The 27408-nt window shown below is 35.7% G+C and overlaps 1 protein-coding gene across 1 annotated transcript in view; it reads left to right on the top strand.

The window, feature by feature from the left end:
* MMRN1 (multimerin 1) overlaps positions 1–27408 on the top strand; it is a 64179-nt gene that overhangs the window by 11965 nt on the left and 24806 nt on the right. The window contains exons 2-5 of the mRNA XM_036026447.1: positions 8206–8325; positions 13342–13448; positions 25133–25243; positions 26502–26675. Of these exons, the coding sequence (XP_035882340.1) occupies positions 8206–8325; positions 13342–13448; positions 25133–25243; positions 26502–26675 (512 nt within the window). The remainder of the gene's footprint in view (positions 1–8205; positions 8326–13341; positions 13449–25132; positions 25244–26501; positions 26676–27408) is intronic.

The following is a 27408-nucleotide window of genomic DNA, read 5'->3' as shown; positions in this document are numbered from 1 at the left end:
ACCATTGGCTAGTTTATGGTGGAATTTTGGTGGTTTACCGAGATTTCTAGTGAGTATCCTCAGAACCTAGTGTTTTTATGACGTTCTGTCAATTCAAGCCACAGGCTGTCAGTATCAAAGTTTAAATGTTCAACCTTTTACCAACAGGATGACAAGCAGTTTATCAATCTGAGTTCTAAGGACTAGTATAAATTAACAGTGCAAATTAGAGTATTGTCTTTTTGCTAGGTATTTGCTATGGCCACTATGGCCACTATTTAAATGAATTATTTGTTGCTTTGGTCTGCTCTGTGCTGAGGATGAGAATGGATATCATTGAGCTGTTGTGAAATCAGTGTACACTTCATGTGGCAAAGGACCAATTTATGAAATTTTCTTGTAAATTTAATCTTTTCACTACCTCCCTGGAAGATGGGGTTTCTAAAATGTGTCAATCAAAAGTACAGTAGATTATGTATTTATAACCCCTCTCTTAGTTCATTATCCACAAGATTTCAAGTAGTATAAATCAGATAAGAATCCTTTTTCTACCTTCTGTTTTGTGTGTTCTGCAAGCTCGAGTTTGTCAATAACCATAGATGTCTGCTTTCCCCTAGAGTAGCAATTTTCAACTAGCGTGCTGCAAGAATTTTTAAAACATGCAGTACCTGAGTATTAAGTCAGAGGCACTAACCTATTTTCCCTTAGATTGTCAATAAAAAAAAAATGACAACAGCCAACACAAGAGTAGCTGTTCCTAGTTTTTTGGCAGATCACCAAAAAGTGTATTTTTTGGTGTGCCGCACAACTTTAGTAATTAGTTTATGTGTGCCATGAGATGCAAAAGGTTGAAAAATCACTACCCTAGGAAAAACTTTTTACTTATTAACTTGGAAAACCGAAGAATCAACACAGCCTTTTTCATTTTTTCAGTACATGCGGCTACACAGAAGCAACAGTGCCATTACACTCACAGAGACTCCCCACTGCAGGCTGCTGTTGGAGGGTTACAACCCCATGGAAATCTAACCACTTTAAAGTGACTGCTCTCCACCCACCACAATCAGATTGGAAAGCTACAAAGGATTTCTAGATTTAAGCACACTGCTCATCTGGATCATTACATTTGTCTTTATACTGCCTGTCGCCATTTTACCATGCCTATTTTTCTATTTTTAAACTTTTATCTTTGGATATTTTGATTTTAAAATTGTATTTACACATTTAACATCCCTTAATGAGCTTATTGCATCATAGCATAAATCTAATTACAAGTCACACCAGGGGATCTTTGGCTGTGGATAATTCTTCCATTTATACTGGATCAAAGGTTGCTGGACCATGAGCAATCTGCTGATGGGTTTTTTGCCTATTCTACTGTTTTAGTATTGAGATTGTTTTACTACTCAGGATTTAAAAGATCTCTGAAGATGACCCTGTTATTTATTCTCACACACGGTATCTGTATGTGTAATGTATATATGTCTGCCTGTCTGCCCGTATGTGTACATCCACCTATTTCTTTTTCAAAACCCAGCATATGTATGGAGAGTGGTACTTCTCATTTCCCTGCTTCACATTTTACCCCCCACAGTCATTCAGCCAACGTCCATGTGACATACTGTTTAACTATGCTTCTCTGGAAGTTAGTCACTCACTGTAATTGGGATAATCAGTGGATTTGCACCAAGAATCTAATTATTTAAAAGAAGTTATTTTTTTATGTAGTCTCTTACTTTCAAATCTTTGTTATTTTTATCTCTCGCTTTTCCCAGTTATTTGTTTCCATTACTTTTGCAAGTACCACCACGCTTTAACAAAATGTGCCAAAGGGTCTTTTCATGTCTTTATGGAACTGAATTTTTAAACCTTTAATTCAAAAGAATCTTGCACAGTAAGATAGATGCTGCTCAATTTTCCTGTCTTAGAGGGATGAATGACACATTCAGCTTTATTTGTAAAAGAACATTGGGTTCTAAGAAGCCTAACTATCCCAAAGCAGATGATTACTAGCTTTAGTGGCTCTACCCTGGTGTGTTTTCTCTTTGGTCTTTAACAGTCAGGTTGATTTTTGTATCATTTTAATTATTATTTTTAGTTTTAAGCAGAGTAGATTTCTTACATTCTACTGAATCAGAGACATACATCGCATACTGATGTGAACTTGTAGTGGTTTGATTTCAGTCACATAACACTTCCTTTAGTACTATGTTCTGCAAATCATCTCTGATCCCCAGATTGCGGGGCAGGGGGATCTAAGTCATAGACGAGAGAAAAAACTACAAATTAAATGTCTCAAGATATGTATTCACAATGGAAAAAATAATCATAGAACTAGAAAAGGAGGATAAAAGCCCCATATATATCCAATCATTCATTCAACCTATAGTTGTTGAGGACTTTCTCTAGCTCATTATAGGATATTTCAGGTGATAAAATACCTGGTATTGCAACCAGGAATGAGGATGCTCCTTCTTCCCTAAGTAGTGTCTGCATATTCTACTGTCTGCCTTGAGTTAGAGGAGTAACTTATGTCATGTATCACAAGCACAGTACAAAAATTTTCCATGCTCTCAAAATTACAAGGTTTCATCCATTTATGTCTGACAATTTACTTTCTTATATGATTATTTTTAGTATTTTTATGCAATAGCAAATAATGTGCTCTGTGTTGGCACATATTTAATAGTTAACATTTAACTTCCTCTTCATTCCCTACAACTCTATGTGTAGCACTAATATATGTTTTCAATTTAAATTTTCTTAAGAGGTGTGCTATCTGTAAATATATCATTTTACATGGCTTCCACCAAAATACCATCTAAAACACAGGTGCTCTAATAAAAGGCTTTTTTTGTCCAATTATAACATTTTTGTGGCAAATGACTTTGCTGCCTTTAAAATTTCTCAGTTTCTTTGGAATGAGATCAAATCATATTCCTACACCACCCTACATGTTGAACAGAATGAACATTCATGAATAAATATAAACAAACTTTCAGAAATTGGTTTGAGAAAGTTATAGAGATGAAATGGTTTAATTGATAAAAAATGGGGATCAGAACAGCAAATCAGCTGAATCTATAAGATAGGATTTGTCATTCTTAATCATATTTTAAACTGTTATATTTGATACATACAAAGTTGATGCATTGTTAAATATAATTTTACCATTTACACATATACCACTAAACAATATATCATTAATTTTTATTATTTAGCTTTATATAAAAAGCATCATACTGTATTTCCTCTGTAACTTGCTTGTATCACCAAAGTTTGTTATAAGTTTGGGTTATTGGGTAATTCTACAGTTTATTCTTTTATACTGGTGAATAATGTCCATTGAATAAGCATAACAATGTCTTTCTCTATTCTATGGTAAATGAACATTTGAGTTACTTTCAGTTCTGTTAATGATGGATAATGTTTTCTGCTATATTCAGATACATGATTGCAGGTATACAAGTGCAGTAGTAAGTATGTATCTAGAAGTATGACCACTGGGTCAAAAGTATATGGATGTTTATTTTTACGTGATATAAACAAATAGCTTTTTCAGAGGGGTTGTACCACTTTATTCTTCCACCAATAGTATATAAGAAATTCCAATTCTGTATATCCTCTGACCAAATGAGATTGTCAAATTCTCAATGTTTGCATATGTTGAGGTATGACATACTATTCTGTAGTAATCTTAATTTGAATTTTCTTGATACTAACAAAATTGGTCTTATTTTTATGCTTTTTGTGGCCATTGGTATTTCCTTGTGTAAAATGCTTGTTCAAATAGGTTGTCCATTTTTCTATTCTATTTTTTCTTGTTTTTATCTTAATTACTGATAGGAATTTGGTACATATTTTCATATGTGCTAAATATCTTCTCCAGATATATGGCCTCTTTTTTCAAATTGCTACTGATATCTTCACATAAACAAAAATCTGTCAGGTTTACATATTCTAGTATTTTAGTTACTACTTAAAAAAGGAGTTGATTTTTTTATATTGGCCTTATATCTTAAAACCTTGATAACTTTACCTATTACCTCCAGTAGTTTTCTTTGTAGATTATGATCTTCCTCATAAAGCTCATGTTTTCTGCAAATAAATATAATTTTGACTCTTAATTTTCAGTCTGCGTGAATTTATGGCTCCTCTCTTATCACACTGACATTATTTGCTATTGAATTTATTGGGATGACATTGGTTAATAAAATTATGTAGGTTTCAGGTATACAATTCTACAGTACATGGTCTATGTATTGTATTATGTGTTCACCACCCCAAGTCAAGTTTTCTTCTATCACCATTTATCCCCCTTTACTCTCACCTCCCTCCTTCCATCCCCTTTCCCTCTGGCAATCACCATACTGTTGTGTGTGTCCATGATTTCTTCTTAGAGCTTTACAGTTTTAGCTCTTACTTGTCTTTGATCCACTTTTTGAGTTAATGTTTATATTTGGTATGAGATATGGGTCCAGCTTCATTTGTCTGCATGTAGCTATCCATTTATCATTCCATTACTTGTTGAAAAATTCTTTCCCGGCCCTGGCTGGCGTAGCTCAGTGGATTGAGCGCAGGCTGGGAACCAAAGTGTCCCAGGTTCGATTCCCAGCCAGGGTACATGCCTGGGTTGCAGGCCATAACCCCCAGCAACCGCACATTGATGTTTCTCTCTCTCTCTCTCTCTGTCTATCTCCCTTCCCTCTCTAAAAATAAATAAATAAAATCTTAAAAAAAAAATCTTTCCCCATTGAATTGCTTGGCACCCTTGTCAAGAAACAATTAACCATAAACATAAAGGTTTATTTCTGAACCCTAAATTCGATTCCATTGATTTGTACTTTATCCTTATGCAGATAAAATACAGTCTCCATTACTGTAGCTTTGCGGTAAGATTCTAACTACTAATGTAAGTAGTTAGTCCTTTTTTTTCAGTACCACTTTGACTATTCTGAGTTTCTTTCATTTCCATATAAATTTTCAAAACAACATTAAATTTTTGCAAAAAAGGCAGCTGGGATTTTGATCTGAATTATGTAGAAGCTGTAGATTAGTTTGGGAAGTGTTGCCATCTTAACAATATTGTCTTCCAATTGATGAAAACTTTCTACTTATTTAGACTGCCTTTAAATTCTTTCAAAAATATTTTATAATTTTTTCATTTATTGAGGTAAATGGTGAGGAATGTTCAGTAAGAACTCTGCTCCTTGGCTGGTCAGAATTCTCCACTACTTTGTGATATCTGAGACCTCAGTTCAGCTCATGCAGCTCCCCAAAATGTTCTCTGCAAGCCTTGCAAAGGCTACTCTTTGCAAGCACAGTATTCAGCCCAAGATGTAAGGAACACCAGTGTTGACTTTTACAATGACCTGCCCCTATCTCACAGAACTTTTGCCAGACATTCTAACCACTTCAGCAGGCCCAAACTCAGGTCTCTCTTTTCTTCACCCAGTATTCTCTCTCTTTTGGGGTCTGCCCAAAGATGCAACTTGAAAATTGTTCCCAGGCAGAAAATTAGATTGGATATGGAGTTCAAATCTTGCATGTGTGTCCCTTCTTAAAATAATCACATCACTGCATTGTCTGTTGTCTAATATCTGAAAACTGTTGGTTTATATATCTTGTCTAGCTTTATAATCTTTACCAAGGGGAGGTAAATCTGATGCTTTCGTATGGCCAGAGCCAGAAATTTCTAGAATTTGTTTTTAGTTTATTCCACATAAAATGATAAAATAAGCTTATTAAATTTGTATCAGACTAAGGCTGATTAAAAGTGCATTGACTTAGCATAATAGTCTACAATTCCAACCATGCTGTTGTACAATGTAGGAATTCCTTCTTTCTTTCTGCTGCATAGTATGCCACTGTGCAAATGTACCACAGTTTTTTAATCCACTCATCTACTGTTTCCAATGCTTGGCTATTGTAAATAGTGCTACTATGAACATAGGGGTACATAGGTTCTTTTGAATTGGTGTTTCAGGATTCTTCAGGTATATTCCCAGCAGTGGAATTGCTGGGTCAAAGGGTGGTTCCATTTTTAATTTTTTGAGAAAAGTTTTACAGTTTTCCACAATGGCTGCACCAGTCTGCATACCCACTGACAGTACATTAGGGTTCCCTTTTCTCCACATTCTCACCAGCACTTGTTTGTTGATTTGTTAATGATGCCATTCTGACAGGAGTGAGTTGATAACTCATTGTGGGTTTAATTTTCATTTCTCTGATGTCTAGTGATGTTGAGCATCCTTTCATGTGTCTATGGGCCCTCTGTATGTCCTTTTTGGAGAAATGTCTATTCAGGTCTTTTGTCCATTTTTTAATTGAATTGTTTGTCTTTCTGGTGTTGAGTAATATGAGTTCTTTCTATATTTTGGAGATTAAATCCTCATCTGGTGTGTCATTGGCAAATATGTTCTCCCATACAGTCAGTTCTCTTTTCATTTTTATAATGGTTTCCTTAGCTGTGTAGAAGCTTTTTAATTTGATATAGTCCCATTTGTTCGTTTTTTCCTCTATTTCCCTTGCTCTTGGAGATGTATTGGCAAAAATATTGCTACGTGGGATATCTGAAATTTTACTGCCTATGTTTTCTGCTAGAGCTTTTATGGTATCACAACCTATTTTTAAGTCTTTTGTCCACTTTGAGCTTATTTTGATGTATGGTGTGAGTTGGTGGTCCACATTCAAATTTTTTGCATGTTCCAGTACAAGTCTTTTAATGCCATTTATTGAAGAGACTGTCTTTACTCCATTGTATGCTTATGCCTTGTTTGTCAAATATTAATTGACAATAGAGACCTGAGTTATTTCTGGGTTCTCTATTCTGTTCTGTTGATCTAAATAAGCCAGTCAATGAAAGACGAATACCATATGATCTCACTTGTAAAAGGAATCTAATGAACAAAATAAACTAATGAGCAAAATAGAACCAGAAACATGGAAACATGGAACAGACTGACAGCCACCAGAGGGGTGGGGGAGGGGAAATGGCAGAAAGAAGGAGAAGGGACTGGACGAAGAACATGTATAAATGACCCCTGGACATGGGCCACAGTGTGGGGAGTGACTGTGGGAGCAGGGGTGGGGACTGGATAGAGAAGGACAAAGGGGGAAACATTGAGGCAACTGTAATATAATATACCATAATAAAAAAAAGAAAATGAAATGATCACATTAAAAATAAAAATAAAAGTGCATTGGATCTATGGATTAAATTTAGAAGAATTGATATCTTTACATTGGATTACCCTATAAATGAACATAAGAAATTGGGTATTTTTTGGCTTTTCAATAAAGCTTGAAATTTTCATATATTAAATCTTACAATTTTTGGTGGATTTAATAAGATAATATTGTTGTTTTGTTATTGTAAACATTTTTTAAAATTTCTTATTCATATATGGAACTGTACTGATCTTAAAGATATGGCTAAATTTTGTATTAGTTATAAAATTTTTATATTGATCTTATCTACATTGCTGAACTCTTATTCATGATAATCATTTGTATCTAGACTGTTTCATATTTTCTTTTTTCATCATCATATCTTCTGCTGCTAAAAACAGTTATTTTTTCCTCTTTTTGATCCTTACACAATTTATTTCATTACTTCCCTCTTCATACAATGTGTTATTATATAGAAATAATGAACTTAGGTCTGAATTGTCAATCTCAGTCCTAATACTGATACTTGCCATAAGGGCAATCTTGGATTTTGACTTAGCTTCAGCTAAATCACACAGGTTCTGAATTTATTTCTGAGTTATTCTATTTTTTTAAATCCTCATACAAGGATTTTTTAAATTGATTTTAGAGAAGCAGGAAAGGAGATATATAGAGAGAGATTGATCAGTTGCCTCCCATACATACCCCAATCAGGGATGGAATGCACAACCTAGTAATGTGCCCTGACTGGGAACTGAACCTACAACCTTTTGGTGTATGGGACAATGATCCAACAAACTGAGCTGCCCAGCCAGGGGTGATTTATTTTTAACTTACTTCGATCTCCCAGTGTTCCTTTACTTTTCATGAGTATGGTAATGCAGTAACAAATGTGTTTTTTTAACATCTCTAGTTATTTTTTAAGCTATTTTATCAATATTTCAAGGTATATGATCTGTAGTACTGGCAGTAATAGATATGGTCCTATGAAAATAATATTGATAAAGAGAATTGTTTGACCATTATTTTTTGTAATAAAAATTTTCTCTTCTTTAGGAACTGGTGTGCTTATGTACATACCAGATTGTCTCCCACAGTGATAATGGACAACCAAGTTACTTACGTTCCAAGTGCAAGAGGGCCCTGTGGCTGGGACAGTGGCTTCTGTCCCCAGAGGTATGTCATGGTTTTTGAAAATGGTAATTTCTTGCATCATAATCATGTAGGGCCTGAAATATAGAGAAAAAGTTAATCATTCCAGATACACATGTATAGTAGGTTCATCACATTAAACTAGATGTATGATCTTGAATAAGTAAAATATAGATACTAATAATACTTGCCTTCTAGGCATGTTTTTAGAATATTTGAAATAATGCAAGAATATGCTTATACTAGTACCTGGTATTTTGTAAGCCTTCAATAAATGTTAACTCTCATGCTTGTTTCTATTTTTACGACCACTATTACTTGTACTCAATACCTCTATCAACCATCATATCCTTTATTTCCTTTGAAATTCATACACGGCTTTAAAGGTTTATCCCTGATTTCGGTTTCATTCTATATACAGATAGGACAACAACTGGAAAACCACCAATTGCAAGTATGCATAATAAAGCAGCTCAGTGGGGCCTTTCTTCTTGTGTCTATTTTAATGACCCATGTTATTTAGTTTTCATTAAAATTTTTTCTTTAAATCTATGTAATTGTCCTAAAATGTAAGGCTGAGTAACTGATAAATTCTCCAAATTCATACAGTCACAGTGGCTCAGCTGGGCATATTTCAGAAGAACCTGCAATAAAAACTAAAATTATTATTCAGCTCATGATGACTAATGTTATGCAAATTGTCATACAAATAACTCAGGCGATGAATCTGACACATTGGCAATCTGGAACATCGTGCAGTAAGAATACATAAAGTCAAGGTGTTTCTTAGTCCCTGGAGGAATAGCTACTACAGTTCGTGGTCCAGAGAGCTAAGCACATCTCACGGATTTGGGAGAGCTGAGCTCCAGTTCTGCTTTCAGCATTTAATCCCTTTGTGACAATTTCCTTGTTGACACCAGGTACAAAGAGTGCCTTGTTTATTCTTTAGTAATGAAAATATTACCACAGACACCTGTATTGTACCACCCCTCTGAGTTCAAGGTGAGCTTTCTTTTTTTTTATCTCTTGGAACAACCAGAACACTTATCTTTCTCCACCTTTGAAGGCATCTCTCCATTTGCTCACTATTTCAATTTGTGTGCAGTGTTTGTCACTTTCTCATCCATTATGTCTGAGCCACAATAGCAGAAATTTGCTTGCCAAAACAGGAACATTAACTCCAACAATAATGCAACTAATTGTTTGGTTTGTCCTTATAAACTCCAAAGAGTCCTTTTCCCAACTGCCTTACTTTGTATTTATCTCTAGCTACAGGACTGGAGATGATATTTCACTGGACAGTTATTTACTGAATATAATTTACTGAAATAAGTAGAAATAAATGATTAGCCTACTTTTAGAGATGGACTGAACCTTAAAGCTCATATTTTTAAGTACATTTTATCAATTATGCTATTACAGTTGTCCCATTTTCCCAACTTTCTCCCACTCTTCCCTGCATACCCTACCTTCCAGCATCCCCCACCCTTAGTTCACGTCCATGGTTGTACATATAACTTCTTTGCTTCTCCATTTCCTATACTGTTCTTAACTTCCCCCTGTCTATTTTGTGCCTACCAATTTGCTTCTTATTCCCTGTATCTTTTCCCCCACTCTCCCCGCACCAACCCTTCCCACTGGTAACCCTCCATGTGATCTCCATTTCTGTGATTTTGTTCCTGTTCTACTTGTTTGCTTTGTTTGTCTTTTGTTTTCGTTTTTGTTTTTTAGCTTCAGTTGTTGATAGTTGTGAGTTTGTTGCCATTTTACTGTTCATATTTTTTATCTTCTTCTTTATCTTGGATAAGTCCCTTTAACATTTCATATAATAAGGGCTTGGTGATGATGAACTCCTTTCACTTGACTTTATCTGGGAAGCACTTCATTTGCCCTTCCATTCTAAATGACAGCTTTGCTGGATAGAGTAATCTTGGATGTAGGCCTTGCCTTTCATAACTTTGAATACTTCTTTCTAGCCCTTACTTGCCTGTAAGTTTTCTTTTGAGAAATCAGCTGATAGTCTAATGGGAACTCCTTTGTAGGTAACTGTCTCCTTTTCTCTTGCTGCTTTTAAGATTTCTCCTTATCTTTAATCTTGGGTAACTTAATCATGATGTCTCTTTGTGTTTCTTCTTGGGTCCAACTTATCTGGGACTCTCTTAGCTTCTTGGGCATGCATGTTTATTTCCTTTGCCAGATTGGGGAAGTTTTCCTTCATTATTTTTTCAAATAAATTTTTAACTTCTTGTTCTTCCTCTTCTTCTTCTGGCACCCCTGTAATTCAGATGTTGGAATGTTTAAAGTTGTCTCAGAGGTTCTTCAGCCTCTTCTCATTTTTTTTTTTTGAATGCTTATTTCTTCATTCTGTTCTGGTTGGATGTTTATTTCTTCCTTTTGTTCCAAATTGTTGATTTGAGTCCCAGATTCCTTCCAATCACTATTGGTTCCTTTATATTTTCCTTTATTTCACTTTGCATGGCCTTGATTTCTTTCTTTATTTTGTGCCCATACTCAGTCATTTCTGTGAACATCCTGATTACCAGTGTTTTGAACTCTGCGTCTGGTAGGTTGACTGTCTCCTCATCACTTAGTTCTTTTTCTGAAGTTTTGATCTTCCCTTTCATTTGAGCCATGTTTCTTTATCTCTGCACATCTATTATAGTTATGGGGTAGAGACTTAGTTATTCATCAGGGCATGGCAACCCACCTCACTGCACTGTGGCAGAGCAGTGCACTGTATGTGGGGGAGGGATCAGAGAGGGGACAATGCCATTTGCTCAGCTCTTGCCCCATTTTCTGTCACTTCCCCCACTCCCCACAAGTGGATTGTGCCCTTTTAGGTGCTGATTCCTGGCTGGGTGGTTTTGTGTATGTTCTAGGACCCTGTGAATTTCTCCAACAAACTCTCCTGTGAGACTGGGAGTTTCTCCTGCTGCCACAACCCCCAGAGATTTTTACAGCCAGAGGTTTTGAGGTTTTATTTCCCCACTCTGGAACCCTAGCTTGTGTGGTTTGTTTTGCTCCCAAATAGTTCCTCCCAGCTTCTCTGCACATGAATGTGGGGCTGCCTGGTCCAGCCCCGGCCTTGCTGTGAGTCCTCTCTGCCCTGGCTGCCTGCCTCTGCCCCTCCTACCAGTCTGGATGAATGTTTCTTGAACTCCTTGGTTGCTGGACTTCCATGCAGTTTGATTTTCTGGCAGTTCTGGTTGTTTTTTGTTTTTAAATTGGTTGTTATCCTTCTTTTTGTTGTGCAAGGAAGTGAAGCATATCTACCTATACCTCTCTCTTAGCCAGAACTTTAGGGTTCATCTTAAAATTAAATAACTTCACACATTTTTAATTACCTCTCAAGTTTGAAGCAGAAATTAAAGTCTAAGTATCCTAAAGCAAAGCCAAATCTGTTATAAAACATTTCCTCCACATAATCAAGATTTATTCAGGAAAGTGGCAACAGCATCTCCACATGTACATGAAAACTCTAGATCACAGGGGAGGTTAACCACACCTTGTGGATTAAAGCCCCCATTTGATCTCTTAGATATGGAACTTTGTGCATATATTTCATCTTTTTTTCCCTCAGGTTCCTCATTAGCACATCAGGGTAACAATAATGGTTTCTTTATAGAACTCATATGAGCATCAACAAAATAATGTATACCAATTTCATAGACTCATTGGATAAATATTAGCTAAATATTGAAGTCATAAGTATAAAAATATTTGCATTTATGTACATAGAATCTGCAATTGAGTATCAGTCACTATTTATGAGGGGAGATACCCCAAAATGGAATTTATTTATAAAAATATATGCACTTATTTTTACATATTTAAACTTCAGTTACCTTCAAAGTACTCCCCATTTGATGCAGTACACCTATCAAGACTTTTTTTCACTGCTCAAAACAGTTTTAGAATTCATCAGTTTTGATGCCTTTTAGTGCTTTTGCCGTTTTTTTCCTCACCTCTTCTACATCAGTAAAATATCTCCCTTTGAGGACTTTTTTCCATTGGGGTAACAATAGCAAGAAAGGTTGATTGGGGTGAGACTAAGCAAATAGGGAGGGAGAAGCATGGGGGTCATGCCGTTTTTGTTCTGAAACTGCTGAAAACTCGGCATGGCATGAGCAGGTGTGCTCATAAGTCACCCATCATGAAATGGGCAAATGTTTTCAAAGAGTCTTCAAAAAAATCACTGATGCTGGATGTCACATTTTACAATGCCAGCTGGCCACAGATAGGTTCCTAGAACAGTCAACTAGTGGGGGAAGCCTGTACTAACAAGGGGCCTGCCCTCCAGAAGATAGTTTCAGATTTTTAAATGTGTCCCCTTTTGTATATTGCTAAAGAAATGTTATAGTTTCTTGATTTCCCCTTTCATGGTTTCTTCTCAGAAATGTTTTCTCATGTTAGACTTCCCTCTCTCTCTACTCCCCATCTCCCTCTGTCTCTTTCTCTCTTTCCCTCCCACATTCTCTCAGAGAGAAGTACTGTATGGAAGAAATAATAGATGGTATTATTTAAAAACTTGAGAAACGAGAAAGTTCAGGTTGAAAGAGTGGGAATCATTATTTCAGTTAGATCACTAATATCCAGTTTCTTATAAGTTGTTTGATATTGATCAGAAGTAAAAAGGATCCTTTTAACTATAACAACATAAGAAATAATAAGAATTGAAATAAATTATCCCCACAAACTATTTAAAAATTGAAAGTAAAATAACTTTTAATATTGGTTTAATTAAGACCATTATCAAGGGAAAAGTTATATCTTTAGAAATACAATGGTAGGTATAAGTTAAAAATGCCAAAGAATATGATCTTTAGTATATTTTGCAGTGTGTTTAAAGAAACCAAAGGTTGGAAATAATATTAATGATAAATATAATAATAATAGTAATGATAATAATAACAGATAACAGAGAATGCTTATTATTGAATATATTCCAGTAACCATCCCAAACACTTTACATTCATTATTCCAGCTGATAATTTAATGTGAGACAAATAATCCATTTCCTCCATTTGCTCTCCTCTCTAGATCTCAAAGGATATCAAATACCATCTACAGGATGCAACATAAAATTGTTACATCATTGGAATGGAAGTGTTGTCCTGGATTCAGTGGAGCAAAATGTCAGCTAAAAGGTATCATCTAATATGAATTTTGTTATAACAATTAGAAGCATAAAACTTCTGAAGAATATGCAACTGATTCCAGTAAAGCTGCATTTTCCCCTTTGAACCAGTTAATTAATATCTAAACAAACTATTAGGACTGTTACCTTTTCAGAGCTTCCTAACTTAGTAGGTAATAGTCGCACCCCCAAATCTCATAAGCTATTCTTTAAAATTCCCCCTTCACTTTTGTTAGTTTTACATGATAAATAAATGGACACCTGATCAAATATGTTACTTTTTGCTTAAGTATATGCTATAGAAGCATGTCTTAGTAAAATAACAGAAATCCTAATTTTTAAACAAATTGTTATTTGACATGACTCTTTTAATATTTTAATTTTTAAAGATTTTGTTTATTTTTATTTTATTTTTAAATATATTTTATTGATTATGCTATTACAGTTATCCCATGTTTTCCCCTTTATTGCTTTCTGCCCTGCACACCCCCTCCCACTCACATTCCCCCTCTTTAGTTGATGTCCATGGGTCATACATATAAGTTCTTTGGTTTCTACATTTCCTATACTATTCCTAACCGCCCCCCCACCCCATCTATTTTCTACCTACAATTTATGCTTCCTCTTCTCTGTACCTTTTCCCCCTCTCCTGCCTCCCCCACTGACAACCTTCCATGTGATCTCCATTTCTGTGGCTCGATTCCTGTTCTGGTTGTTTGCTTAGTTTACTTTTGTTTTGTTTTTTGCTTTAGGTTCAGTTGTTAATAACTGAGTTTGTTGTCATTTTACTGTTCATATTTTTATCTTCTTTTTCTTAGATAAGTCCCTTTAACATTTCATATAATAAAGCCTTGGTGATGATGAGCTCCTTTAATTTGACCTTATCTGGGAAGCACTTTATCTGCCCTTCCATTCTAAATGATAGCTTTGTTGGACAGAGTAATCTTGGATGTAGGTCCTGTCTTTCATGACTTTGAATACTTCTTTCTAGCCCTTTCTTGCCTGTAAGGTTTCTTTTAAGAAATCACCTGACAGTCTTATGGGAATGAACTCCTTTGTAGGTAACTGTCTCCTTTTCTCTTGCTGCTTTTAAGATTCCTCCTTATCTTTATTCTTGGGTAACTTAATTATGATGTCTCTTTGTGTTTCTTCTTGGGTCCAACTTATCTGGGACTCTCTTAGCTTCTTGGGCATGCATGTTTATTTCCTTTGCCAGATTGGAGAAGTTTTTCCTCATTATTTTTTCAAATAATGATTTGACTCTTCAGTATGACTCTTCCTTTTCTCCTTCTGGCACCCCTATGATTTGGATATTGGAACATTTAAAGATGTCCTGGAGGTTCCTAAGCCTTTCCTCATTTTTTTAAATTCTTGTTTCTTCATTCTTTTCTGGTTGAATGTTTCTTTCTTCCTTCCGGTCCACACCATTGATTTGAGTCCTGGTTTCCTTCCCATCATTGTTGGCTTCCTGTACATTTTCCTTTATTTCATTTAGCATAGCCTTCATTTTTTTCACCTAATTTATCACCATATTCAACCAGTCTGTGAGCATCCTGATTACCAGTGTTTTGAACTGTGCATCTAATCAGTTGGCCTTTTTATACTTAGTTGTATTTTTTCTGGAGCTTTGATCTGTTCTTTCATTTGGGCCATTTTTTTTGTCTCCTCACCTGTTACATAGTGAGGGGCAGAGCCTTAAGTATTCACCAAGGTGGGGCAACCCATGTCTGTGTTGTGAGCTGTATGTTGGCGAGGGGTCCAAGAGGGGTCAATGATGCTTGCTCCGCTCTCTGTCACTTTTCAGTCACTTTCCCAACTGCTCACAATCAAAGTGGGTTCTTCTGGAGCTAATTCCCAGGTGGGTGGGTTTGTGAACGTTCTAGAACCCTGTGGGTCTCTCCAATAAACTCTCCTGTGAGGCTGGGAGTTTCTCCCACTGCTGTCTCAATCCCCACTGGTGTTCTCAGTCAGAGGTTTTGAGGTTTTATTTCCCCAGACTGGAACCCTGGGTTGTGTGGTCTGTCTCACTCCCCAGTTGTTCCTCCTGGTTTATTTGCATGTGAATGTGGGCCCACCTGGTCTGCCAGCTGTCGCCTCACTGGGTCCTCCAGCTGCCACCTCACCTGCCCCAGTCCTCCAGCTGAAACTTTGCCAAGAGTCCTCTCCGCTGGCTTCCCGGCTCCACCCCTTCTGTCAGTCTGGATGAATGATTATCTTTAATTCCTTGCTTGTCGGACTTCCATACAGTTTGATTTTCTGTTTACGTGACCCATTTTAGTAATGCACTATAGAAATTATCCCCGAAAGTATAGTCTTCAATATGACCCTTTAAAAGTATAATAAAAAACTATCCTCTATTTTTCATCCAGTTCAATTTTTTGAAATAATACTGTTTATTAATGAAATCCAGTTGTAAAGAATACATACAAATATGGTGTGAATTATTCTGGTTTTTTAAAAAATCCTAACGAAGCCATTTTTCAACTGAGATTTTAAGGATTTTCCGGTGGCAAGGCTGATAAAACACACAGTAACCTGCTGTGACCTAATATCCATGTGACTAGTATTTTGCTTATGGCTTTAAACAAGTTCCCTTTGAAAAATATTATATGGCATCAGCATTCATATTTTAAATGGATGAATATTACAACAAAGGCCATTAACAATGGTGGGGAATTTAATCAGCTGTTTAGGAGACTGCAATTAACAATTAATGTAATTGTGGAGAAACCATTATGATTCATAATTTGAAAAAAGAAAGTTGTAATACAAAAGCAATAGGAACTCTACAGTTCAGTAGGTATAATATATATGGTTCTTCTAGCCCAATTCAATGAGAATCTAAAGAAAAATTTCATTGCAATGCTATTTGTTCCAGGTCTAGCCTGATTTTCAGAGATGTTAAAAAAATAATATATTTTCATTAGTGTAGCATGAATATGTACTTCATTTATAATCAGGTAAAATAAACATTTAAAGAAAACATTATCTATACCAAAATATTTGGGAATAATATCATTTAGCATATTCTTAACAGATCGAAGTATGACACTATGTTCATAGGACTCTGGACTTCCATGAGATGTGCAGATGTGCTCACAGTGGTAAAACATATTTATTTATAGTCTCTATTTGACAGATGGCTAAAAGTTCTGGGCAGTACTTAGAATTATATTTCTAAAGCCTAAAATTGGTTTTTATATTTCTCTTCTCATATGAAGAAAGATTTCTTAGAAATATTAATTCCATTATGCTTTCTAGAGCTTCAGGTCTCTGTTCACAGCCTGGGTTTCTAGGGATTTAGAGTCATTGCACATCCTTGTGCAGAGAGGCTGAATGCAGCTACGTGGCAGGGAGCAAAGTCCATGGCAAAGGATGTCGTAGGCTCTGGCTGATAGAGACTGCTGCTGCTTCAGGTTTTGTTTCTTTTATACTTACTATAGTTGACCCTTGAACAATGCAGGGGTTTGGGGAGCTAACACCTTGCATAGGTGAAAATCCATGTATAACTTTTGACTCCCCTGCTAACTGAACCAGAGTCACCTCTCCGGTACTCCAAGGGGATTAGTCCCAGGACTCCCACAGAGATACCTGAATGCTCAGATGCTTAAGTCTCCTATGTGAAGTGGAGTAATACAATGCATACAGTGGGCCCTCTGCACCACTCAGAAATACTGTTTTCTTTCTTTTTTTTTTTTTTAAAGATTTTATTTATTTTTAGAGAGGGAAGGGAGGGAGATAGAGAGAGAGAGAGAGAAACATCAATGTGCGGTTGCTGGGGGTTATGGCATGCAACCCAGGCATGTACCCTGGCTGGGAATCGAACCTGGGACACTTTGGTTCCCAGTCCGCGCTCAATCCACTGAGCTACGCCAGCCAGGGCTCAGAAATACTGTTTTCCACGTGAGTTGGTTGGAGACAGAGGATACAGAGGGCCAGCTGTATATTTATTGAAAAAAATTCACTTATGAGTGGACCTGCACCGTTCAAGCCGGTATTGTAAAGGTGTCAACTCTAATCGATTATTAATCACTATGATAGAGTATCTACACCAAGGAAAGAAACCAATAAGAATTTCATCATTATAAATGTACACACAAGAAGCAAGACTGGTTGACAGTTTTGAATGTCTACTATGTACTGTCATTTCCCTTTTCTCACAGTATTATGTGAAATATTTAAATTGAATTCAAATAGTTTAGTTTTGACTGTTTAGTGACACCTTATGTTCTAAGTGGCAGCAACCTATGAATTCTTTAATACTAGATTTATAAATTGTTACCTTGAATCCCCATGAACAATAATGTCCAAGACTGTGATCTTTTGTTACAATACTGTAATTAGAATTTCAGATTCAGGAATTTTTCTGATTAATCTGCTGTGGAAAGCTCCTTTTTTTTTTTTTTTATTGTAATCCTTTTCTGATGACAAGTATGTCCATTATGTGATATTGTCATGCACTTAATTCTAATATCATTGTAATTCCAAAAGAACCTAGTTACTCCCTACAATATTCCGACCAGCCTGCTCTTCAATTTTATTACAGTAAAAGCTGTTGAATTTTTAATTAATGTGACTGATGCACTGGTAGAATCAAGAACTCCTGCGTCCTTTTGTCTCTTCAACAATTCTTCATTATCTCATCTACCCCAGGGTTTTTTGTTTTGTTTTGTTTTTTTTGTACATTTTTCTCTTCTGATTCTCATCTAATTACATATCAAGCCCCCCCCCCCCTTTTATCTACTTTATATATGTGTCAACAGTCTTTTATTCTTATATGGGAGAAAAATTTGTCAGGTTTCTTTTGACAACACTCTCCAGGCTGTCTCAAATGACAAGTGGCCCCATGTATGGCAAGAATAACCAGTGTAGCCGATCCATCTTTAAATCTCTTCAGAGCCCTCAAGGGCGTGGAATAGCCTGGTTATGTAACTATCATGATAATTACTTCAGTGCTAGTCCTTCACATCAGGAGATTAGTTTATTCACAGAAAATCATAAAATACTACATAAATTTCACAAATCCCTGCTTTCCCAGCAAGTTTCCTCCTCACAAACAAAATAAATTTAACAAAATAAAAAATAATGATTCCCTTTAAAATTATATTGCAGAAGGAAGATCTTTTTTAATTATATAAAAAGTGATTAATAGATAGGAATAAACTGGAGCTGCTAGCAACTATACTCTTTTACTTCTCTACTCGGTACCCATCTGTCTTTTTCTTTCTCCCTCTGCCTCTATATGTCCATCCGGAACCTGTTAGGAAGGAACAAGGTAATTCAAAATCCATGGGACAGCTCTTCCTGTGTCTTATTCTACAATGTGCTGTTTATAAGATTACTGAACTTTCACATATGACCTTTTTTGCTGTAACTCAGAAAACCAAAATTCTTGTAATAAGTTCTAGATTAGCTTATTTAAAATATTAGTCATACTTTCAAGAGGAAACCAATTTTTAAAAAGTCTAAGTGAATAGAACTTTGTTGAAAGGAGGAACATCAATCTAATGGCAATGTAATAGTTTTGATGTATTTTATATTTGTTATACTTTTTGAAGGTCAGATTGTTTGTCTTCAGAAAGGGATTTAATTCTGAGATTTTTTTTGAAATGTTAGTAACAACACTTTTTAAACCAATCTCTATAAAATTTGCAATAATGTGCTTTCCCAGTAGGTGTCTCTATACTGTATTGAAGTAGAACAAGGAAATTGTGGCTTTTTCTAATGCCAGGAAGAACAGGAATTTAAGCTCAAATAATGCTAGATTAGAGAGGAAAAAGAAAGACTTCTTTGCAAATCTCTTAAAAAATAATCCAGTCAGCTTTAGTCAGATCATCTATATAGGAAAAAGTAAAAAAAAAGTATTTTATAAAATTATGCTTATATAAAGTCTATCACAGATATTCTAAATGCTGAAAAAATGTAATTGTTCAGTTATTGGAATAACTGATCCCTAACATACATTATGAGTATATGAAAACATTTCATTTCACAAGTACTGTGAAATAATTCAATAAATTATGTAACAATTATTTTAACTAACACTTTTAAAATAGGGTTTCTCCAATAAGATTATTTTAAAATATTACTTAAATTAATATGAAATGAAAGTTATAATATTTAAAACAGAAAAAAGCCCTATATTTCTTGTATTTTTGCCTGATTCTTCCAAGTGGTGATTAATGTCCTAAGAAAGAACACCTCCTGTAAACACATTGCTCAATAAAATCACAAGATTTCATAAAAAAAACACCCATGTACCTTAAGTCTTTGTTGCTCCAAACTGCCTTATTCAATTTAACTACTAAATCTCAGTAAAGATATATGTACTGAACTCTACCACGCAAGCATTCACTTAATATTGCAGGATCAGCTGGAAACCTGTCGTCAAGTTACACAGGAACATTTCTGGTTCTAAGGGAGAGAGAGCAAACTTCTTCATTACTGAATTGCCATTAATGACTTCCTCCATTTGTCTAAAAGGTCTGGGAAAAAAAGCATTCACAAATAGCACCTGTATAATAGAAAGGAGGAAGGAAGGAAGGAAGGAAGGAAGGAAGGAAGGAAGGAAGGAAGGAAGGAAGGAAGGAAGGAAGGAAGGGAGGAAGGAAGGGAGGAAGGAGGAAGGAAAGGAACCAAGGGGAGGAGGGAGGAAGAAAATTCACCTAATATGTAAGCTGCAGCTCTTGACATTTGCCAACCTTGCTTTCTTCTCTAAGTCTATAGAGCAAGGAAAAGAGTACTTGTATTAGGAGAAGAGAAAAAAGCCATCCAACTTTTTAAATATATCGAATTATTTAAAAATCTGAAGTTCACAAGTAAATGCCTTTTTGTCTCAGCTCCTATTTCTTAGGCAGGACCAGAAATCTATGCCCCATGGGACAAAGCAAAGGTCTGTGCTTAAGTGCACGAAGGGATAGATTGCCTCAAAAACCTAGGACCTGTGGCAGTCCTTGTGATAGAGAATACATTTGGGAAGACAGGAAGTTTGCTAAATGAAAAAATAAAGAGCATCAATTATCCAGGATAAAGTTCCAGGAGAGTGACTCCACTGTCAGAGATTCTATCAGCACTTTTCCACCAGCTAAATCCTGAGCAGTAAATTGGGATAATTGCAACCATTGAACTCAGGTCAACAAACAGAGCTAGAAAAAGATAACAAACTACTGAATTTGTTAAACAGACATTTCAAGTTTTTAACAGCCTTGGCAGGGACCCCATCCAATGATTTCCAGAGAAAAGAAGTTCATATGACAATTGAATCCCAAAGATTTTTGTGTGATGTTTACTGCTTTTTTTAAAGTTAGGAGCTCCATAACCTATTTCCTCCTAAAGCAATTAATTTAAACATAACTATAGCTAAGAGCAAAGGGAAAGTTTAATGCATGCATTAAATCACATTAGTTTTGTCATTCAATATTTGAAGTATTTTTCTAATTGTTTTCTTTTATTTATTTATTTTTTCTGATTTTATTTTCTTTTAAATCAGTCTTTTCAAAAATTTACAACATTGCAGAGAACTTTTTTATTTCATATATATTATGTATCCACATAATGAGGAGTGAATCACCAAAAATTAGTAGCCAAAAAACCAGAGATTTTCATTCAATATTTCTATGTATTATTTTTTATCCCTTTCAATTTCTTTTTTCTTTCTAAAGAAAATGACTTGTCATTGATTTAATTTTTTCTAATCTTTTTAGATTTTATTTCTAATCTGACTTTCTCTAGTATATCACTTTCTTTTCCCTTGTTTGTAAAGAAACAGCATTTTTCCAGATCACATAATGATATTTATTTTAAATTCTTTTGACCCTAAGGTCATTAGAAAATTAGGTTTTAACTCTTCAGTTACCGCCTTTCTATTCTTGACACTGAACCTCGTGCCCAGGTTTGTTTTCACTTCCTGCACATGCAGGATCTTACCTCAACTGGGCGGCACAGAGAGAACTGTGAGGATAAAGTGCCCCCACCCAAATATGACCCTGGAGGAGTTATAATACCCCTGCCTACTCTTGGGTGAGTGTGTGGTGTGATTCCCTGCTTTTCCAGTCTTTCTCAAAGGGAGAAGGAAACTAAATGAAATACAGTGTTATAATCTCCACATTCATTTCAATGTACAACATGCAGTACTTTATAAACAGTGAGATAAGAGACCTATTTTCATTAGAATATAATAATACAATATAAAAATACCTTATGAGTTATAATAAACTTCAGCAAAGTATTGTGAACCTCTAGAAATAAACTCTACTTAAAATGCTTGTGATTTTTATTGACATCCCTCCGCTTCAGTCAGGGTCATGAATACCTCAACCCACCTTGACTGTGAGGGTGGGGTAGCAAGGCCCAGGGGCCATATTCAAACACTGAACAATGAATTCAGTTGTTACTTTGTATATCAAAAGTTTTTCCATACTAACTAGTTTTAATAATTTATTATAACTTCTCAAATAATACTTGTGAAAAACTGTGCACTAAAAACAATTAGTATGTAATAACAAGTAAACTAAAGTAAGCACCAAATAATGTGATGATTCTGCTAAAACACTGCATGTTTCATGGACTCGGTGTAGTGCCTGTTGTGGGCCTGGCCCAGCAGATTGTTAGTTCTGAGAATACCTACTTCTCAGATATTTCACAATAGGAATTCCAGTAAGCATCTATTCTATAAGACATATCCTTTATTATGCATCCACAATTAACTAGCAACAAGTTAATTTTATATTTATAAATAATTTATCAGTTATCACACTTTATTATCACATATTTGCCAACAGGTATGGCTTCATTTGAACATTTAAATAATTGGTAGACCACATTACTACATACTGACTAAATATGACCTTGGAGGTGAGGTATGTAGAACATTGCTAGATGCTAGTGACCAGTGATAACCTAGGTTTTTCATGGAAAGGGCCTTTTATTTCTGAGACATTCAGAATTGTCAGTGGGCTCTATGTTTGATTGCTAGGAAGGTGGCTCAAACTCTCTTCACATGCTTCCTGGCTTAGCAGTACATACTCAGGAATCTTGTGTCAAAACAAGAAAGAGAATGGAATTGTCTGTATGAGGGAATAATCATGGAACTGTGAAAACACCTTCCACCTCAGCCTACTTCATCTCCTCCGTATAAAGGCTCACTTCACTATGGAGTGAGTGGTGGGAGACTTGGGTTTTCACTCACTGGAGTTAAATAAACTCGTTAACATATGCTCTTGTTATCAACAAGTGTGTGTGGCTGTTTAAAAATCCATAAAGATCAATTTCTGGATTGCAATTTTAATATAAAAATATCTACTATTTTAAGCAATGAATTTACTTATTAGAACTAGAAAATCTTGCAAGTTGTTCTAAGTCAGTACTTCTTAAGCAATGTTGTACTTCAAAATCACCTGTAAAGTTTTAAAATTTTATATATATTCCCATTCCCCAGAACTGATCTGAATCAGAATCTTCAAGTAGGGTAATGGAAAGAACATTTCACACTTCTAGTGTTTCAAAGTTCACTGGTGCTTCTGACTTCCAGACCTGATGAAAAACCACTATTGTAAAGAAATGTTGAAAAAATCCATAACATGGTGAAGTTAATAAAAAAGGAAATCTTCCTAGTAACCTTGTTTGTGTGCCTAGTCTCTGTTTTTACTGTAATTATGTGTTGCTTCCTAACAAAGAACCTGCTCTCTATTAAGTGATGGTATGCCTTTAAAACACCAGCTCTTTTTGTATTCCTGTGATCTAGCTCAAAATGGTAAGAACGTGAGAAGAACATTTGTTCATCCCAATAAACCCACCTGTTCCCTTGCTGTAAATACGTACAAGTCTGTATCCTGAACACTCCTTCACTGCTGAGGGAAACAGGGAAGAACAGGGAAGGTAGGGATGTGGGAAGTTGCTAAGGAAGATTAATCTTTACACCCTCATCCAGTGGTTCTCACACTTTAGTGTATGGTGGGATCACCTGGAAAGCAGCTCGTTAAACCAGTTTGCTGCCCCACTTCAGTTTTTTAAATGAGCAGGTGTGGGGGTGGAGACTAGAAATTGCATATTGAAAAGATCCCAGGTGATGCTGATATGGCTGATTGAAGGACCCTGGTTCCAGAACCGTTTCTCTAAGTATCCTCTAGGGTAGGCAGATTTTAGCTGCCAAAAAAAATGCTTTATTACATTATCTAAGGAGAAATCTTGACTTTAAAAATGTGTACAGTTAGCTTTGGCTGGTGTAGCTCAGTGGATTGAGTGCCAGCCTGTGAACCAAAGGATTGTTGGTTCGATTCCCAGTCAGGGCACATGTCTGGGTTGCAGGCCAGGTCCCCAGTAGGGGGCATGTGAGAGACAACCACACATTGATGTTTTTCTCCCCCTCTCTTTCTCCCTCCCTTTCCCCTCTCTCGAAAAATAAATAAATAAAACCTTTAAAGTGTGTATAATTATTTAGTGGATATTTTTGTAAGAGTTAACTTGAATTTAGACCAGGAGAACTTTATTGCTAGGACTTAGCAGAAAATTAACACTTTCTACCACATACAGCAGACCCCAAATAAGTATACTTTTTCCCAAGCTGCATATTGTCTTATTCAACCCAATAAATACACGGTTCTGTAGGATTATCTATAATATAGCAAGGAGAGGGGAGGCAGGAAGAAACAAAATCAAAACAAAAACCTTGGATATGAGTGAAAATTCATTGATTTAGCTCAATGCTCTGAAGAAAAGCAACACAAAATTCAATCTGACAATAGAGGCTACCTCAAATTAGTGTTAAATATATTATAGTTTCTATGGAGTGGAGATGCTTTAGTATTATTGTCACAACTCCATGTGCTTTAGACAGCATAGCTGACATGTGACAAAGGTGTTGTTTCATTGGTACATAATTTCACGTGGGAAGAAGTACAGACACCAAACACTTGTTTTCTCATGTCTGATATGCAGACTTCAAAAAATAAAATTTTTCATTAGAATTCTACAAATTATACATATATATTACTTTATATGTTGAATATTTTTAATGTCTTCCTTTACTTGTTTTCCCTGAAGAAAAATTATATTGCCATATAAAATACTACTTGATTCATGGGAAATGGAAAGCAATTTTTTTAACAGAGAGATTTATTTTATAAAACTTTCTACTTTTTTTAAATGTCACTGATTTTACAGGTTGATTCCCTTGAAGCATGTCCTATAATAGTTTACTTGTAGTTCTTAGGTTTTGAGCCCATGTATTTCTTAAATATCTGGGAAAAACCACTTACGTGGCACTATTACAGGAATCCATAGCTCTCCCTCATTTCCAGGTAGACACCAGTTGGAAATTGCACTGTTAAACAAGCAGCCTTTGGGGCAGACAACTTACAAAAAACTGCTATGACTTTTAACACAGACCATTTTAAAGTCGCCTCCATTATGCAGCAGTTTATGCCTGTCAGTTTGCAGTTTCCCCAAACTACCAACCACTTTCGTTTGCAAGGAGACCTGCATACTTTTTCAGAACACAATGAGAGGCCTGCACTTCCAAAATCAATGAAATTGCGCGTTGCCCTATGGGTCCTGGCGAAGTCGCTTCTTCTGCAGTCACCAGGGCATGCTTCAGTAAATGTGAAAATGCATGTCAGCCACATTATTGCTCAGGACTGGAAAATATGAGGCAGTCTCAATATATAACTCTCTCTCCTCTCTTTTGCTTCTGTCTAGCCCAGGAACAGCAGCACTTGATACACAGCCACCAGGCTGAGAGTCACGCAGCCGTTGGCGGAGGGACAGCCGAGCAGCAGAGACAGCAGCAGCAAGACTGTTGTGACCCAGGTCATGGATTGTAATTACTATCATCCCTAACCCAATTCTTATCAAGGCTATTTACGACAACTTCCAAACAAGAAATCACTTGGCTGTCAAATGTTTGTTGGTGATACATTAACATACCTCTGAACCCTTGGCTATTGGTGCTGCATGTTGAGAGAAACTCTGGCTGAGCTGCAGGTTCCCAGCCTGAAGAGACCCTGTGTAATTATTGAAGCTCTGTGCGCAGACACAGAATACAAATGCTGCTACTAGGAAATCATAGGTTTCCAAAGTAAATTCAAACTTTTATCCTCCAAAGAGTGCAATCATGGGAGACACTTGACATGGAAGGAATGCCTTGATTCTTTTAAGAGAGCTAGACGGCTTCTTCTGCTGGCTGATGGAGATCACTAAGGGACAGTGATCACTGACTGGAGAGAAGAATTGTGACTAAGAACCAACAAGAACCTTTTGTTGATCCCAAACTGTCCTATTACATATGTTCTCATATTTCTAGTCATAAATACCATTTCTTTTAGGCTTCATTTTATCTCTTAGAAACATAGTTTGTTTACTGATAAAACATCTTCACTGTATTTGGAGTAGCCATACAAAATCATGCAATCAAATTAAGAAATGTGACTTAAGGGGCTCTCTTTAAGAATGTAGGTGAATATAGCTTAGAAACTATACTCGAATTTCTTAAGGGAAATTCAGTATCTTCATCAAATATCATAAATCATCCTTAAATTATTGAAGTGCACTTCAAAAGGCATTAAACGTATCATTGCTATATACAGTTATTTAAACTGAGATCTATCTTCTATTAAAGAATACCTCAGGAAAGGACGAAGGTCTCGGAGTATAGATACAACCACATATGTGCAAGTACACAGCTAAACATACTCAATACAGGCACACTGGCTCCAAAGGCAGGTGGTGAGGCCTTAGCTCTGCAACCTCAAGCAAGTTATTTTCAGTTGAGTTATTTTTATTTTCTGACCCTGAATGTCTTCATCTACTGAGAAAAAAAGATTTTAAAACTAAGCTATTTTAGTTAAAAAATATTAGAACTCTAAACTATTATACAACTTTCTTACAAATTTCTACCCCTAAATAGTATAAAATTCTGGTTGCCATTTGCTAAGTGCATATAGCCTATACTTTTAAATATATAGTGCAAACATTATTTGTTTGAATTACCTTTAAACCTATCATAATATTTGAAAGGTTTTAAATATGTCTTTTTAATGTTTCCAATTTTCTCTTTCTCCACATACAGCAGTGGCACAAAAAATGACTGACCAAATGAACCACCAAGCAATGAAACTGACCCTTTTGCAGAACAAGATTGACGATATTTCTTTGGCTGTGACGGATGTAAGGAGCACATTCTCCTCCCTAGAAGAGAAAATCAATGAAAATAAAGGCAGGGAATTTCAATCTTTTCTAAAAGGTAAAAGTAAAACCAAGTAAATCATTCATTCAGTTCAGACAAAAGGCAAATAACTCATTTACCTTTTATCACTTAGGTAACTTTGCTTTAGATTGGGTGGTATATTAATTTGATATACATTTTTAAATAAGATTTTTAATAACTTAGTTTCCAAAATAATTTAAAAAACTAAATATTTTTCACTATATAGTCAGATCTTTGACTAAATATTTCATCTGATTTATTGATGTTATGTACCTAGTTATAGCTTAACTGACTGGTATTCCTTTATATTTAAAAGAAACATGACTATGAGCCATATTTAATTTATTTTTATTGTCATTTCCAGTTCAGGATACAGATGAGATTAAGGGATGATTAACATGATAGCTAGATTCATGGCTGTCTCAGTAATATTGATGAAGATATAATATTTAGCTCCTGGAGTATAATCAATAAAACATATTCTAAAATATCTCAGGTCAGAGAAATAATAATTCCTTTATCAATGTGAATCAGCTTTGCCTGAATTTTGTGCTTTTATTTTTTAACAGCTATTATTTTTATTGTATTTTTTCCATTACCATTTATCCCCCATACACCCTCTGCTACCTCCACCCATGCCCTCCCCCTGCAACCACCACACTGTTGTCCCTGTCCACAAGCCCTTTTCATTTTTTGCTCTATCCCTCCATGCCCCAACTCACCTCCTCCACAAGAACTATCAGTCTGCTCTCTATCTAGGAGTCTCCTC

Source organism: Phyllostomus discolor, chromosome 1, assembly GCF_004126475.2.
Source record: "Phyllostomus discolor isolate MPI-MPIP mPhyDis1 chromosome 1, mPhyDis1.pri.v3, whole genome shotgun sequence".
Taxonomy (NCBI): Eukaryota; Metazoa; Chordata; class Mammalia; order Chiroptera; family Phyllostomidae; genus Phyllostomus; species Phyllostomus discolor.
The sequence above is the reverse complement of the archived record's forward strand: the minus strand, read 5'-3'. Positions and strand labels throughout refer to the sequence as shown.